This window comes from Oncorhynchus masou, chromosome 5 (genome assembly GCF_036934945.1).
Source record: "Oncorhynchus masou masou isolate Uvic2021 chromosome 5, UVic_Omas_1.1, whole genome shotgun sequence".
Lineage (NCBI taxonomy): Eukaryota > Metazoa > Chordata > Actinopteri > Salmoniformes > Salmonidae > Oncorhynchus > Oncorhynchus masou.
In genome coordinates this window covers 20,272,017-20,290,364 of record NC_088216.1, presented here as the reverse complement: position 1 = coordinate 20,290,364, position 18,348 = coordinate 20,272,017, and the positions used below count along the sequence as shown (strand labels likewise).

General features: G+C 49.2%; 1 protein-coding gene across 1 annotated transcript in view; it reads left to right on the top strand.

Annotated features, from left to right (window-relative positions):
* The first annotated feature begins 993 nt into the window (after positions 1 to 993).
* Positions 994 to 18,348, top strand: part of LOC135536638 (xylosyltransferase 1-like) — a 124,987-nt gene continuing 107,632 nt past the window's right edge. The window contains exon 1 of the mRNA XM_064962909.1: positions 994 to 1,327. Coding sequence (XP_064818981.1) covers positions 1,040 to 1,327 — 288 coding nt within the window. The 5' untranslated portion in view covers positions 994 to 1,039. The remainder of the gene's footprint in view (positions 1,328 to 18,348) is intronic.

Genomic DNA, 18,348 nt, shown 5'->3' with positions numbered 1-18,348 from the left:
TGTGTTCTCCCTTCCCTATAAGTCCCAGTAGCTGTACTAGCTCAGCCTTGGCAGACAATTAGATAGCGAAGGTATGCTTGCCAGAAAATTAAGCACAATGCACAGGGGCACACAGAGTAAATAAGGATGGAAATCCTCTACATCCATTACAAGAAGTTGCTGTGGTATAAAGTTTGGGGTTGATACTATTGTAAGACCTAGCTCCTCCCTACCTTTCATACACAGCTGTAGGCATAGACTTGGGCCCTTTCTTATGAATCAAATCATGTTGAAGTGAATTTGGGGTTAACCCCCCACCGAGACTCGAACACGGGTCCAACGACAGTCAAGGCAACAGCTTAACTGTTAAATCAAGAGGTCCGAACTTCATGACGAGGTCATTACGTGTTGGATTAAGGTCGCTACAATATACTGTTCATGAATAACTCTCCTTTTATAGCTCTTATGATCATTTGGTACATTGGTTATGTTTGAAATGCACATGAAGTGGCATCAATAATTGAATGCATAAGGGGTTTGGTGAGGGTTGGTCCTAGTGGAGCCTACAGTACATGGGATGGATGTGAGCTTGTATTCTATTTGTAAGAAGCTGCAGCATACACATTTTCTGTGAGCACTGTCCATGGTACTGATATTGTTCAACGGTACATTGTGTTCACCCACGTCAACGTTTCCAAAAATATTTTTGTTTGTTTGTTTAATCATTAAATGTCGTGGATGGGTATCACGTACATGTGTGAGGTGATAACCCACGTGCTTCGTGCCGAGGTATTTTATACAAGAATTCCAGACGGAGGACTCTAATTTACCGTCGCTGTGACTCAGAACATTCGGTGAACATCCTGAGCTCGCGCGTAACGTCTTTCAACCACACGATGGCTCTGTGCTGCCTCCTCTCCTCGATGCTCCTCCTAGCCATCGTGAGCTAGATTTAAAAAAAAAAACTCCCGTGGTCTCTCCGCTCCTGCTGTCTGTCGCGCTACGCAGAGGCAGGCTAGCCGACCTTCTCCTCTCGAGTCCTAGCAGTCAAAGAGTGAAGATGGTTGGCGGCTCGTGCGCTCGCAGGTTGGCCCGCCGCTCGCGTTCCGCCTTGATAGCGGCTCTCACGGTGCTGCTGGTCCAGACGCTGATAGTGTGGAACTTCAGTAGCCTCGATTCCGGGGAAGAACGGGAAAACGGCGGCGGTGGTGCGTCGAACATGAGGGAGAAGAGAGACCGGGTCGGCGGCGGTGGCTACAAAGGCAGCAGCGAGTATATGAAGCGCGAGGTTCAGCTACAGCACCATCCTCCACAAGGGAAAGGAACGGTTCGTCACATACAGCAGCCGGTAAGACTGTGGTGCTACTGCTGTTACACGTAGCTACTATATCCCTTTTACCTACGGCCCATTTTAAGTGTCTGATAAAGACATAGCCGAAGACTGCATGGGCTACAACCGCTGCTTGAATGATTGTTCCTGTCTACCTATCTATGCCTGGCGCTTTGGTAGACTGGATGGGCACAGACGCTCAAATGAATTAACCGAACCACCTCTGGCGGCTGTATTCTTTTTCAAATCAAGATCCTTTTAAATGGAGATGTGCTACTCTGACATGTTACATCGACGTCGCTAGCGTCCCAGCCTCCCGCGCAAAGAGTGACAGATGTACGATGTTGTAGGGCTGTTTCCAAATCCAAAACATTATGAAGAGGAACAGAATGACAACTGAACGATGCCACATTGGGTGTCCTTCAAATCCATTCGTTGTGTAGCCTATTGTAAATATATATATTTTTTAAATCCACTGGGTGTGAATTTGAACCCAAAACGGTATAATCCCAGCAATATTTAATCACAGCAAATCTTCTCAAGTAATTTCAGATCCGTAAATCGATGCCCCGGGCTACTTACTTCTAACTGCTTGTTATAGGTCAGAAATTATTATTTGCCCTTACAGATAACAATTTCAGCGACACACACGACTGTGTAATGGCCATTTGAAACGCATAATTTGCTAATTGTGTATCAATGCACAACCGCTTAATGGACTACTTCATGTGAAAATACCACAGGGAAATGACTGAGTGGTGATCGGAGTAGCCACATATCGTTTATGCAAACGCTACATTAGAGGGAAATGAGAAATGTAAACATATACATGCGAACTCTTGGCTCTAACCAATAAATTGTGCAAATAACCTACACGTTTGGATCATTGGCGGTTTATGAACGCCATACTACATTAGTTCAGAACCGAATTGAGACCAAATCAAGTTGAAACATTGCTACCACACTACCTATACAACCGTGGTTTAACTCCACACGCTCCGGGATCCCAGATGATCACTGGTCTGCTTGTTGAAATAGTCGTAGTATTAGCAAACACTGGAAGGGCAAATGGATACATCATGCTTAATTGAATTACAGTAGCCTACAGGTTGACATCTGTTCGGTTGTTAATCAATCAATCTTTGACTGATTTTGTCAAGAGATATGCAGTCTCCAAATCATTTAATTCCATGGCATTAATATGGATATTATATTATTACCACAATATTATAAGCAATATGATATCTGGACTGTGTATTTTTGTTGTTGAAAAATATGGTGTGTTGTAGCCTATTTTGCTGTTGCAATATTTGGAAAACCTTGCATCACATTGTATGGCTGTATAATTCCGTCACTATGGATACAGTAGCTTTGATATGGTTGTTATGGGGGATATACTGTAGTAGTGTAGGTTCCTCAGTCATCATATAGCCTCCCTCCTACGGGTGGTTGGAGCTGTGACTCAGTCTATCCATCAACTCTCTCTCTCGGTGTGTCTGTGTGTTTGTGTGTGTGTGTGTGTGTGTGTGTGTGTGTGTGTGTGTGTGTGTGTGTGTGTGTGTGTGTGTGTGTGTGTGTGTGTGTGTGTGTGTCTGTGTGTTTGCCCTCAGGCTACACAACAACAACATAATGTATGGTAAGTCATTCCAAGGACAGAAACGTGATGAAGATGTCAAGACAGACCTGCTAGGAGTGTGTGTGTGTGTGCAGTGCACATATAGGGCTCTACCTGTTCAGAAGACAAGCCTCTTCCAGTCTTCAAAGAGCCGTTTTGGGTGGTGGTATAATTTCCACCCAAATTACTGTATATACTGTATGTATTATTGGTCATTGTTGTTCAGAAGCCACTGCCCCCAAGGTGCCGTGGTGTCAGGTTCACCCTGTACGGAGCTCTCACTCCCTGTAGCACATTGTTCCAGTCTGCCCTGTACGGAGCTCTCACTCCCTGTAGCACATTGTCCCAGTCTGCCCTGTACGGAGCTCTCACTCCCTGTAGCACATTGTCCCAGTCTGCCCTGTACGTAGCTCTCACTCCCTGTAGCACATTGTTCCAGTCTGCCCTGTACGGAGCTCTCACTCCCTGTAGCACATTGTTCCAGTCTGCCCTGTACGGAGCTCTCACTCCCTGTTGCACATTGTTCCAGTCTGCCCTGTACGGAGCTCTCACTCCCTGTAGCACATTGTCCCAGTCTGCCCTGTACGGAGCTCTCACTCCCTGTAGCACATTGTTCCAGTCTGCCCTGTACGGAGCTCTCACTCCCTGTTGCACATTGTTCCAGTCTGCCCTGTACGGAGCTCTCACTCCCTGTAGCACATTGTCCCAGTCTGCCCTGTACGGAGCTCTCACTCCCTGTAGCACATTGTCCCAGTCTGCCCTGTACGGAGCTCTCACGCCCCGTTGCACATTGTCCCAGTCTGCCCTGTACTGAGCTCTCACTCCCTGTTGCACATTGTCCCAGTCTGCCCTGTACGGAGCTCTCACTCCCTGTAGCACATTGTCCCAGTCTGCCCTGTACGGAGCTCTCACTCCCTGTAGCACATTGTTCCAGTCTGCCCTGTACGGAGCTCTCACTCCCTGTAGCACATTGTTCCAGTCTGCCCTGTACGGAGCTCTCACTCCCTGTAGCACATTGTTCCAGTCTGCCCTGTACGGAGCTCTCACTCCCTGTAGCACATTGTTCCAGTCTGCCCTGTACGGAGCTCTCACTCCCTGTAGCACATTGTTCCAGTCTGCCCTGTACGGAGCTCTCACTCCCTGTAGCACATTGTCCCAGTCTGCCCTGTACGGAGCTCTCACGCCCGGTTGCACATTGTCCCAGTCTGCCCTGTACGGAGCTCTCACGCCCGGTTGCACATTGTCCCAGTCTGCCCTGTACGGAGCTCTCACGCCCGGTTGCACATTGTCCCAGTCTGCCCTGTACGGAGCTCTCACTCCCTGTAGCACATTGTTCCAGTCTGCCCTGTACGGAGCTCTCACTCCCTGTAGCACATTGTCCCAGTCTGCCCTGTACGGAGCTCTCACTCCCTGTAGCACATTGTTCCAGTCTGCCCTGTACGGAGCTCTCACGCCCGGTTGCACATTGTCCCAGTCTGCCCTGTACGGAGCTCTCACTCCCTGTTGCACATTGTCCCAGTCTGCCCTGTACGGAGCTCTCACTCCCTGTTTCACATTGTTCCAGTCTGCCCTGTACGGAGCTCTCACTCCCTGTTGCACATTGTTCCAGTCTGCCCTGTACGGAGCTCTCACTCCCTGTAGCACATTGTTCCAGTCTGCCCTGTACGGAGCTCTCACTCCCTGTAGCACATTGTTCCAGTCTGCCCTGTACGGAGCTCTCACTCCCTGTAGCACATTGTTCCAGTCTGCCCTGTACGGAGCTCTCACTCCCTGTAGCACATTGTCCCAGTCTGCCCTGTACGGAGCTCTCACGCCCGGTTGCACATTGTCCCAGTCTGCCCTGTACGGAGCTCTCACGCCCGGTTGCACATTGTCCCAGTCTGCCCTGTACGGAGCTCTCACGCCCGGTTGCACATTGTCCCAGTCTGCCCTGTACGGAGCTCTCACTCCCTGTAGCACATTGTTCCAGTCTGCCCTGTACGGAGCTCTCACTCCCTGTAGCACATTGTCCCAGTCTGCCCTGTACGGAGCTCTCACTCCCTGTAGCACATTGTTCCAGTCTGCCCTGTACGGAGCTCTCACGCCCGGTTGCACATTGTCCCAGTCTGCCCTGTACGGAGCTCTCACTCCCTGTTGCACATTGTCCCAGTCTGCCCTGTACGGAGCTCTCACTCCCTGTTTCACATTGTTCCAGTCTGCCCTGTACGGAGCTCTCACTCCCTGTTGCACATTGTTCCAGTCTGCCCTGTACGGAGCTCTCACTCCCTGTTGCACATTGTTCCAGTCTGCCCTGTACTGAGCTCTCACTCCTGGGTTGCACATTGTTCCAGTCTGCCCTGTACGGAACTCTCACTCCCTGTAGCACATTGTCCCAGTCTGCCCTGTACGGAGCTCTCACTCCCTGTTGCACATTGTTCCAGTCTGCCCTGTACGGAGCTCTCACTCCCTGTAGCACATTGTCCCAGTCTGCCCTGTACGGAGCTCTCACTCCCTGTAGCACATTGTCCCAGTCTGCCCTGTACGGAGCTCTCACTCCCTGTAGCACATTGTCCCAGTCTGCCCTGTACGGAGCTCTCACTCCCTGTTGCACATTGTCCCAGTCTGCCCTGTACGGAGCTCTCACTCCCTGTTTCACATTGTTCCAGTCTGCCCTGTACGGAGCTCTCACTCCCTGTTGCACATTGTTCCAGTCTGCCCTGTACGGAGCTCTCACTCCCTGTTGCACATTGTTCCAGTCTGCCCTGTACTGAGCTCTCACTCCTGGGTTGCACATTGTTCCAGTCTGCCCTGTACGGAACTCTCACTCCCTGTAGCACATTGTCCCAGTCTGCCCTGTACGGAGCTCTCACTCCCTGTTGCACATTGTCCCAGTCTGCCCTGTACGGAGCTCTCACGCCCGGTTGCACATTGTCCCAGTCTGCCCTGTACGGAGCTCTCACGCCCGGTTGCACATTGTCCCAGTCTGCCCTGTACGGAGCTCTCACTCCCTGTAGCACATTGTCCCAGTCTGCCCTGTACGGAGCTCTCACTCCCTGTAGCACATTGTCCCAGTCTGCCCTGTACGGAGCTCTCACGCCCGGTTGCACATTGTCCCAGTCTGCCCTGTACGGAGCTCTCACTCCCTGTTGCACATTGTCCCAGTCTGCCCTGTACGGAGCTCTCACTCCCTGTTGCACATTGTTCCAGTCTGCCCTGTACGGAGCTCTCACTCCCTGTAGCACATTGTTCCAGTCTGCCCTGTACGGAGTTCTCACTCCCTGTTGCACATTGTCCCAGTCTGCCCTGTACGGAGCTCTCACTCCCTGTTGCACATTGTCCCAGTCTGCCCTGTACTGAGCTCTCACTCCTGGGTTGCACATTGTTCCAGTCTGCCCTGTACGGAGCTCTCACTCCCTGTAGCACATTGTCCCAGTCTGCCCTGTACGGAGCTCTCACTCCCTGTAGCACATTGTTCCAGTCTGCCCTGTACGTAGCTCTCACGCCCGGTTGCACATTGTCCCAGTCTGCCCTGTACGGAGCTCTCACTCCCTGTTGCACATTGTCCCAGTCTGCCCTGTACGGAGCTCTCACTCCCTGTTTCACATTGTTCCAGTCTGCCCTGTACGGAGCTCTCACTCCCTGTTGCACATTGTTCCAGTCTGCCCTGTACGGAGCTCTCACTCCCTGTAGCACATTGTTCCAGTCTGCCCTGTACGGAGCTCTCACTCCCTGTAGCACATTGTTCCAGTCTGCCCTGTACGGAGCTCTCACTCCCTGTAGCACATTGTTCCAGTCTGCCCTGTACGGAGCTCTCACTCCCTGTAGCACATTGTCCCAGTCTGCCCTGTACGGAGCTCTCACGCCCGGTTGCACATTGTCCCAGTCTGCCCTGTACGGAGCTCTCACGCCCGGTTGCACATTGTCCCAGTCTGCCCTGTACGGAGCTCTCACGCCCGGTTGCACATTGTCCCAGTCTGCCCTGTACGGAGCTCTCACTCCCTGTAGCACATTGTTCCAGTCTGCCCTGTACGGAGCTCTCACTCCCTGTAGCACATTGTCCCAGTCTGCCCTGTACGGAGCTCTCACTCCCTGTAGCACATTGTTCCAGTCTGCCCTGTACGGAGCTCTCACGCCCGGTTGCACATTGTCCCAGTCTGCCCTGTACGGAGCTCTCACTCCCTGTTGCACATTGTCCCAGTCTGCCCTGTACGGAGCTCTCACTCCCTGTTTCACATTGTTCCAGTCTGCCCTGTACGGAGCTCTCACTCCCTGTTGCACATTGTTCCAGTCTGCCCTGTACGGAGCTCTCACTCCCTGTTGCACATTGTTCCAGTCTGCCCTGTACTGAGCTCTCACTCCTGGGTTGCACATTGTTCCAGTCTGCCCTGTACGGAACTCTCACTCCCTGTAGCACATTGTCCCAGTCTGCCCTGTACGGAGCTCTCACTCCCTGTTGCACATTGTTCCAGTCTGCCCTGTACGGAGCTCTCACTCCCTGTAGCACATTGTCCCAGTCTGCCCTGTACGGAGCTCTCACTCCCTGTAGCACATTGTCCCAGTCTGCCCTGTACGGAGCTCTCACTCCCTGTAGCACATTGTCCCAGTCTGCCCTGTACGGAGCTCTCACTCCCTGTTGCACATTGTCCCAGTCTGCCCTGTACGGAGCTCTCACTCCCTGTTTCACATTGTTCCAGTCTGCCCTGTACGGAGCTCTCACTCCCTGTTGCACATTGTTCCAGTCTGCCCTGTACGGAGCTCTCACTCCCTGTTGCACATTGTTCCAGTCTGCCCTGTACTGAGCTCTCACTCCTGGGTTGCACATTGTTCCAGTCTGCCCTGTACGGAACTCTCACTCCCTGTAGCACATTGTCCCAGTCTGCCCTGTACGGAGCTCTCACTCCCTGTTGCACATTGTCCCAGTCTGCCCTGTACGGAGCTCTCACGCCCGGTTGCACATTGTCCCAGTCTGCCCTGTACGGAGCTCTCACGCCCGGTTGCACATTGTCCCAGTCTGCCCTGTACGGAGCTCTCACTCCCTGTAGCACATTGTCCCAGTCTGCCCTGTACGGAGCTCTCACTCCCTGTAGCACATTGTCCCAGTCTGCCCTGTACGGAGCTCTCACGCCCGGTTGCACATTGTCCCAGTCTGCCCTGTACGGAGCTCTCACTCCCTGTTGCACATTGTCCCAGTCTGCCCTGTACGGAGCTCTCACTCCCTGTTGCACATTGTTCCAGTCTGCCCTGTACGGAGCTCTCACTCCCTGTAGCACATTGTTCCAGTCTGCCCTGTACGGAGTTCTCACTCCCTGTTGCACATTGTCCCAGTCTGCCCTGTACGGAGCTCTCACTCCCTGTTGCACATTGTCCCAGTCTGCCCTGTACTGAGCTCTCACTCCTGGGTTGCACATTGTTCCAGTCTGCCCTGTACGGAACTCTCACTCCCTGTAGCACATTGTCCCAGTCTGCCCTGTACGGAGCTCTCACTCCCTGTTGCACATTGTTCCAGTCTGCCCTGTACGGAGCTCTCACTCCCTGTAGCACATTGTCCCAGTCTGCCCTGTACGGAGCTCTCACTCCCTGTAGCACATTGTCCCAGTCTGCCCTGTACGGAGCTCTCACGCCCGGTTGCACATTGTCCCAGTCTGCCCTGTACGGAGCTCTCACGCCCGGTTGCACATTGTCCCAGTCTGCCCTGTACGGAGCTCTCACGCCCGGTTGCACATTGTCCCAGTCTGCCCTGTACGGAGCTCTCACTCCCTGTAGCACATTGTTCCAGTCTGCCCTGTACGGAGCTCTCACTCCCTGTAGCACATTGTCCCAGTCTGCCCTGTACGGAGCTCTCACTCCCTGTAGCACATTGTCCCAGTCTGCCCTGTACGGAGCTCTCACGCCCGGTTGCACATTGTCCCAGTCTGCCCTGTACGGAGCTCTCACTCCCTGTTGCACATTGTCCCAGTCTGCCCTGTACGGAGCTCTCACTCCCTGTAGCACATTGTTCCAGTCTGCCCTGTACGGAGCTCTCACTCCTGGGTTGCACATTGTTCCAGTCTGCCCTGTACGGAACTCTCACTCCCTGTAGCACATTGTCCCAGTCTGCCCTGTACGGAGCTCTCACTCCCTGTAGCACATTGTCCCAGTCTGCCCTGTACGGAGCTCTCACTCCCTGTTGCACATTGTCCCAGTCTGCCCTGTACGGAGCTCTCACTCCCAGTAGCACATTGTCCCAGTCTGCCCTGTACGGAGTTCTCACTCCCTGTTGCACATTGTCCCAGTCTGCCCTGTACGGAGCTCTCAGGCCCGGTTGCACATTGTTCCAGTCTGCCCTGTACGGAGTTCTCACTCCCTGTTGCACATTGTTCCAGTCTGCCCTGTACGGAGTTCTCACTCCCTGTAGCACATTGTCCCAGTCTACCCAGGACGGAGCTCTCACTCCCTTTTGCACATTGTCCCAGTCTGCCCTGTACGGAGCTCTCACTCCCTGTTGCACATTGTTCCAGTCTGCCCTGTACGGAGCTCTCACTCCCTGTAGCACATTGTCCCAGTCTGCCCTGTACGGAGCTCTCACTCCCTGTAGCACATTGTCCCAGTCTGCCCTGTACGGAGCTCTCACTCCCTGTTGCACATTGTCCCAGTCTGCCCTGGTCAGAGCTCTCACTCCCTGTTGCACATTGTCCCAGTCTGCCCTGTACGGAGCTCTCACTCCCTGTTGCACATTGTTCCAGTCTGCCCTGTACGGAGCTCTCACTCCCTGTTGCACATTGTCCCAGTCTGCCCTGTACGGAGCTCTCACTCCCTGTAGCACTTGTCCCAGTCTGCCCTGTACGGAGCTTTCACTCCCTGTTGCACATTGTCCCAGTCTGCCCTGTACGGAGCTCTCACTCCCTGTTGCACATTGTCCCAGTCTGCCCTGTACGGAGCTTTCACTCCCTGTTGCACATTGTCCCAGTCTGCCCTGTACGGAGCTCTCACTCCCTGTAGCACTTGTCCCAGTCTGCCCTGTACGGAGCTTTCACTCCCTGTTGCACATTGTCCCAGTCTGCCCTGTACGGAGCTCTCACTCCCTGTAGCACATTGTCCCAGTCTGCCCTGTACGGAGCTCTCACTCCCTGTAGCACATTGTCCCAGTCTGCCCTGTACGGAGCTCTCACTCCCTGTTGCACATTGTCCCAGTCTGCCCTGTACGGAGCTCTCACTCCCTGTTGCACATTGTTCCAGTCTGCCCTGTACGGAGCTCTCACTCCCTGTAGCACATTGTCCCAGTCTGCCCTGTACGGAGCTCTCACTCCCTGTTGCACATTGTTCCAGTCTGCCCTGTACGGAGCTCTCACTCCCTGTAGCACATTGTCCCAGTCTGCCCTGTACGGAGCTCTCACTCCCTGTAGCACATTGTTCCAGTCTGCCCTGTACGGAGCTCTCACTCCCTGTTGCACATTGTTCCAGTCTGCCCTGTACGGAGCTCTCACTCCCTGTTGCACATTGTTCCAGTCTGCCCTGTACGGAGCTCTCACTCCCTGTAGCACATTGTTCCAGTCTGCCCTGTACGGAGCTCTTACTCCCTGTAGCACATTGTTCCAGTCTGCCCTGTACGGAGCTCTCACTCCCTGTAGCACATTGTCCCAGTCTGCCCTGTACGGAGCTCTCACTCCCTGTTGCACATTGTCCCAGTCTGCCCTGTACGGAGCTCTCACTCCCTGTAGCACATTGTCCCAGTCTGCCCTGTACGGAGCTCTCACGCCCGGTTGCACATTGTCCCAGTCTGCCCTGTACGGAGCTCTCACTCCCTGTAGCACATTGTCCCAGTCTGCCCTGTACGGAGCTCTCACGCCCGGTTGCACATTGTCCCAGTCTGCCCTGTACGGAGCTCTCACGCCCGGTTGCACATTGTCCCAGTCTGCCCTGTACGGAGCTCTCACGCCCGGTTGCACATTGTCCCAGTCTGCCCTGTACGGAGCTCTCACTCCCTGTAGCACATTGTCCCAGTCTGCCCTGTACGGAGCTCTCACTCCCTGTAGCACATTGTTCCAGTCTGCCCTGTACGGAGCTCTCACTCCCTGTAGCACATTGTCCCAGTCTGCCCTGTACGGAGCTCTCACGCCCGGTTGCACATTGTCCCAGTCTGCCCTGTACGGAGCTCTCACGCCCGGTTGCACATTGTCCCAGTCTGCCCTGTACGGAGCTCTCACGCCCGGTTCCACATTGATCCCAGTCTGCCCTGTGCGGAGATTGCACGCTCCCAGTATCCAAACATGCTTGGCTTGAGATATGCGGTCACCTTTCGAGTGTCTGTAGCTAGCTACCTAGTTTAAATATCAACACTACTGCCACAGCAGCATATTTTGGGGCGGCAGGTAGCCTAGTGGTTAGAGTGTTGGGCCAAAAAACCGAAAGGTTGTTGGATTGAATCCCCGAGCTGACAAGGTACAAATCTGTCGTTCTGCCACTGAACAACTCAGTTAACCCGCTGTTCCCTGGTATGCCGTCATTGTAAATATTTTTAACTGACTTGCCTAGTTAAATAAAGGTTAAATAAAACATGTAAAAAGTATTTTTATTAACACTTGATTTAGCTTCATCATCAATATTCAGTCTGGTCGGCTGATACACAGCAGAGAGAGACAGAAAGACTTAGAGGTCAATTACAATCAGTAAAAGAAATGAATCTAACTGACTAGCAGATTTACATCAATCATCAACATCAGTGATCAGCTGATAGCCCGCCCTCTTTCCCGATGTCAATCATCTCTGTCTTTAGGATTCACTTTAACTTGCATGCTTAGAGTTTCTAAAGATGATGAGTGGGTGTGTGGTTGCAGGAATAAACAGGCCTATGGCTCCAAAACTGTTAAAATGGTCCCCTGCAGAGGCATTTGGTACGTTTTGAGCACCTGCCCCCTGAAAGGTCTGTGCACGGCCCTGGGTGTGTGTGTGTGTGTGTGTGTGTGTGTGTGTGTGTGTGTGTTTCGCTATAACAGCATCAGTCTTGAGAGACACACTAACAGACCAGGAAGGGGTTTCATCACTGTTCCTGTCCAGTAGCGTGGCTGATTTAGCTAAATAGTTCTTGAGTTCTGACACACAGAATCAATTGTGACTGGGCGACGGGAAGATGTGTGTCAAAACACATTCACGCCAAGACAATTGTGGCTGCGATCCCAAGTTGCACCATATTCCCTATATAGGTCACTACTTTTGTCCAGGGCACATACAGTTGAAGTGGGAAATGTGCATACGCTTAGGTTGGGGTCACTAAAACTCATTTTTCAACCACTCTACAAATGTCTTGTTAACAAACTATAGTTTTGGCAAGTCGGTTAGGACATCTACTTTGTGTATGATAAGCCATTTTTCCAACAATTGTTTACAGACAGATTATTTCACTTAAGCACTGTATCACAATTCCAGTGGGTCAGAAGTTTACATACACTAAGTTGACTGTGCCTTACAAAAGTTATACTTAAATCCAAACTGGTTCTCTAGTCAATTGATAGGAATGTCTCATCCTATATTCAGGAAGGGCCTTTTCCCCTTCATTCAGGTTACACCTGCTCACTTTCGGTTGATTGAAAAGAAAATCATCTCCAAAATATCTTTCTTTTTTAAACAAGCCTTAGAAAGTTGGTTGCAATTCCAGTTTAATCCACCTGAAAGGATGGAACAAATAGTACAACAAATATTGTGGTTAAATTCAAATATACTAATTGATTAAAAAAAACTGTATTTATCGAAGAAATGTTTATAAAAGGTATACATTTAGTGAATGATGTCATGAATAGGACTGGTGGAGTTATGTCACACATGCAGCTAACACAGACATATGGAAATGTCTGCTCTACCCAAAATTACAACCAATTAATTGCAGCATTGCCACAAAAAATGGAAGAGGCAAGTAGAAGGGGAAAAAAGTAAGGAACTTGTATGTCGACCCTGTATTAAAGAACATAAATGGTTAAAGAAAAGTGTGATAAATAAAAACATATACCAATTTCATTTAAGGACCAAAAAACTGACAGCTGTGCCATATAAATACTTGTGGATGTATTTCAAGGCCTACCTTCAATCTCAGTGCCTCTTTTCTTGACATCAGGGGAAAATCTAAAGAAATCAGCCAAGTCTGGTTCATCCTCGGGAGCAATTTCCAAATGCCTGAAGGTACCATGTTCACCTGTACAAACAACAATACGCAAGTATAAACACCATGGGACCACGCAGCCGTCATACCTCTCAGGAAGGAGACGCGTTCTGTCTCCTAGAGATGAACGTACTTTGGTGCAAAAAGTGCAAATCAATCCCAGAACAGCAGCAAAGGACCTTGTGAAGATGCTGGAGGAAACAGGTACAAAAGTATCTATATCCACATTAAAACGAGTCCTGTATCGCCATAACCTGAAAGGCCGCTCAGCAAGGAATAAGCCACTGCTCCAAAACCACCATAAAAAATCCAGACTACGGTTTGCAACTGCACATGGGGACAAAGATCGTACTCTTTGGAGAAATGTCCTCTGGTCTGATGAAACAAAAATAAGAACTGTTTGGTCATAATGACCATTGTTATGTTTGGAGGAAAAAGGGGGAGGCTTGCAAGCCGAAGAACACCATCCCAGCCGTCAAGCATGGGGGTGGCAGCATCATGTTGCGGGGGTGCTTTGCTGCAGGAGGGACTGGTGCACTTCACAAAATAGATGGCATCATGAGGATTGAAAATTATGTGGATATATTGAAGCAACATTTCAAGAAATCAGTCAGGAAGTTAAAGCTTGGTCACAAAGCCCTGACCTCAATCCTATAGAAAATTTGTGGGCAGGACTGAAAAAGCGTGTGTGAACAAGGAGGCCTACAAACCTGACTCAGTTACACCAGCTTTGTCAGGAGGAATGGGCCAAAATTCACCCAACTTATTGTGGAAAGTTTGTGGAAGGCTACCCGAAACGTTTGACCCAAGTTAAACAATTTAAAGGCAATGCTACAAAATACTTATTGAGTGTATGTAGACTTCAGACCCACTGGGAATGTGATGAAAGAAATAAAAGCTGAAATACAGTGCCTTGCGAAAGTATTCGGCCCCCTTGAACTTTGCGACCTTTTGCCACATTTCAGGCTTCAAACATAAAGATATAAAACTGTATTTTTTTGTGAAGAATCAACAACAAGTGGGACACAATCATGAAGTGGAACGACATTTATTGGATATTTCAAACTTTTTTAACAAATCAAAAACTGAAAAATTGGGCGTGGAAAATTATTCAGCCCCTTTACTTTCAGTGCAGCAAACTCTCTCCAGAAGTTCAGTGAGGATCTCTGAATGATCCAATGTTGACCTAAATGACTAATGATGATGAATACAATCCACCTGTGTGTAATTAAGTCTCTGTATAAATGCACCTGCACTGTGATAGTCTCAGAGGTCCGTTAAAAGCGCAGAGAGCATCATGAAGAACAAGGAACACACCAGGCAGGTCCGAGATACTGTTGTGAAGAAGTTTAAAGCCGGATTTGGATACAAAAAGATTTCCCAAGCTTTAAACATCCCAAGGAGCACTGTGCAAGCGATAATATTGAAATGGAAGGAGTATCAGACCACTGCAAATCTACCAAGACCTGGCCGTCCCTCTAAACTTTCAGCTCATACAAGGAGAAGACTGATCAGAGATGCAGCCAAGAGGCCCATGATCACTCTGGATGAACTGCAGAGATCTACAGCTGAGGTGGGAGACTCTGTCCATAGTACAACAATCAGTCGTATATTGCACAAATCTGGCCTTTATGGAAGAGCGGCAAGAAGAAAGCCATTTCTTAAAGATATCCATAAAAAGTGTTGTTTAAAGTTTGCCACAAGCCACCTGGGAGACACACCAAACATGTGGAAGAAGGTGCTCTGGTCAGATGAAACCAAAATTGAACTTTTTGGCAACAATGCAAAACGTTATGTTTGGCGTAAAAGCAACACAGCTCATCACCCTGAACACACCATCTCCACTGTCAAACATGGTGGTGGCAGCATCATGGTTTGGGCCTGCTTTTCTTCAGCAGGGACAGGAAAGATGGTTAAAATTGATGGGAAGATGGATGGAGCCAAATACAGGACCATTCTGGAAGAAAACCTGATGGAGTCTGCAAAAGACCTGAGACTGGGACGGAGATTTGTCTTCCAACAAGACAATGATCCAAAACATAAAGCAAAATCTACAATAGAATGGTTCAAAAATAAACATATCCAGGTGTTAGAATGGCCAAGTCAAAGTCCAGACCTGAATCCAATCGAGAATCTGTGGAAAGAACTGAAAACTGCTGTTCACAAATGCTCTCCATCCAACCTCACTGAGCTCGAGCTGTTTTGCAAGGAGGAATGGGAAAAAAATTCAGTCTCTCGATGTGCAAAACTGATAGAGACATACCCCAAGCGACTTACAGCTGTAATCGCAGCAAAAGGTGGCGCTACAAAGTATTAACTTAAGGGGGCTGAATAATTTTGCATGCCCAATTTTTCAGTTTTTGATTTGTTAAAAAAAGTTTGAAATATCCAATAAATGTTGTTCCACTTCATGATTGTGTCCCACTTGTTGTTGATTCTTCACAAAAAAATACAGTTTTATATCTTTATGTTTGAAGCCTGAAATGTGGCAAAAGGTCGCAAAGTTCAAGGGGGCCGAATACTTTCGCAAGGCACTGTAAATCATTCTCTACTATTATTCTGACATTTAAAATACAGTGGTGATCTAACTGACCTAAGACACATAATTTGTACTATGATTAAATGTCAGGAATTGTGAAAAACTGAGTTTAAATGTATTTGGCTAAAGTGCATGTAAACTTCTGACTTCAACTGTATGTCCTGTAGTGCACTATATAGTGAATCGGGTGCCATTTGGGACACATGCAAGTATTCTTCAAGAAGCGTTTACCATTATAACTGGCACAACAGATCCTGTGACCTTTTCAATGTAATGTGGAGCGCATGGTACTTATGCTTCATCGACGAGGCCTTGCGGTTGCCAGATAATGTGTGCTACAATGCCTTCCGGTTGCCAGTTAAAATGCCGGATTGGCCTGTTGTCAGATTGCCTATGGTTTCCTCTTTTGCTGGTTGTTCTCTGGTGTGTGTGTGATGGTTCGTCAGAGTCTATATCTGTTGCGCCTAGCATAATATACATGAACTAACTGATGCTGCTGCACATTGTGTGTGTGAGAGAGATGGGAATAGATGTAGCCAGGCGCCTTGACAAGGATAGAATTGACCTCTGAGGAGAAGTTCTACATGATGATAATAGAATATGATGTAGAATAATCACCCAGAGTGACAGGTGTTGCTATCAGTAGGTGTTTCCAGGTCAAACTAATTGTAAGGAAAGATGATGCCTAGGCTACTGTACATGCATCAGGAGAAACTGGTGTACGTTTGATACCATAGGATTTAACCTTGGATGTTGTGGGCATTTGCCTTTAGTGCGTACGTACCTGCATGTCTGCATGTTTACCTTTTCTTTGTTGTTTTTTGTTTGAATTTTACCCCGTTTTCTCCCCAATTTCATGCTATCCAATTGTTTTAGCAGCTACTATCTTGTCTCATCGCTACAACTCCCGTACGGGCTCGGGAGAGACGAATGTTGAAAGTCCTCCGATACACAACCCAACCAGCCGCACTGCTTCTTAACACAGCGCCATCCAACCCGGAAGCCAGCCGCACCAATGTGTCGGAGGAAACACCGTGCACCTGGCCACCTTGGTTAGCGTGCACTGCGCCCAGCCCGCCACAGGAGTCACTGGTGCGCGATGAGACAAGGATCTCCCTAACCCGGACGACGCTAGGCCAATTGTGCATCGCCCCACAGACCTCCCGGTCGCGGCCGGTTATGACAGAGCCTGTGCGCGAACCCAGAGTCTCTGGTGGCACAGCTGGCGCTGCAGTACAGCGCCCTTAACCACTGCGCCACCCGGGAGGCACTGCATGTTTACCTTTGACAGATTGCTAGAGAACAACTTTCCTCCCAACTAGCATCACAATCATTGTAAAAATCAAATGATTTATTATTGAAATATTGAAATAGTATGGACGAGTGAGTGAAAAAGCGAATTGGGACAATTGAAGGTGGTCCCAAACAGTAATGCAGGGACTAGGGATGGGGGTGTGAGCATGCTGGTCTGGGCAGAGGAGATGTTGTCGTTGTTTGTGTGCGTCTGTAAATGATTTATTAAATGCGACTCGTTTCAGGAGGCTAGGCGGTTGTCACACATCACTACTTCAAGGGAGAGGCATTTGAACGTCAACATAAACATTTTTTTAATCAAAATGCATTTTTTGGGGCAGAAATGTCTTCTGGAACGTGAACTTTAATGTGCCTTAATAACAAACTCGTATGTCATCTGTAAATACGAATACAATTGTTAAATTACGAGCCTAGTTGGTTTATCCACGAAGAAAGGCAGGAACCTTAATGAGCCCCTGTTCCCCTCTCCGTTAAACTCCTAATCATACATGTGTTTTTCTTGCCGTCTGGGGGGCTACTAGACGGATGCCGACCGTCATGCCTCCCAGCCACAGTGTGTTTTCCAGGTTCTACACGTGTTGTAAAGTGTTTCTGGGCTTAGTAACTGTAACATCCGTTTCCCCCTGCTGCGGACATCGCTTTCATGGCGACACACACACACACACACACACACACACACACACACACATAGTTAATCACACGTGGTTTCTTCACAGCAGATCCATCAAGTCATTTTCACCACCAGAAGTGAAAATAAATGTTCCATTGTTTTAACCATCTGTTGATATGGCAACGGCACATCTGATGACAGATGTCACCAAGGCATGTGAATATTCTGTTCCAAGTCTGTTGAATATTTATATGTTCAATAACTGTTTCCTTACATGACGTCCCGATAATATCGCATATCTTAGTGTCATCATGTCTTGCCTTCCCTGTCCCTTTGAGAGCAGTAAAACTAAACAAATCCTAGTCAATCTAATATTATGATGGTAAAAGTAAGATAATGGTGTCCAATGGACAACCATAAAACATGTCATATTTTCCCCTTTATAAAGACATTCATGTTTTTAGGACCACGGACTGTCTGGCTCCAGCAACAGTTAGGCTTTTAAACTGTATTTCAATATTATTACTGCATCTGTCTTTCATTTGAGAGCTTTGTTGAATCTGTGATGCCTTAGCTATTGTATCAGTTAGTCTACAACCCCCCCTCTCTCTCTTAACTCTCTCAACTCTCTTAACCTTCTCTCTTAACTCTCTCAACTCTCTTAACCTTCTCTCTCTGAACCTTCTCTCTCTCTCTCTCTCAACTCTCTCAACTCTCTCAACTCTCTTAACCTTCTCTCTCTTAACCCTCTCTCTCCCTCTCTTTCAACTCTCTCTCCATCATCTCTCCTCCTGCTGCCTTCACTCACGCTGTTTCAATCATGCCACTCCTGTCCTGATCACCTTGCTGGCTC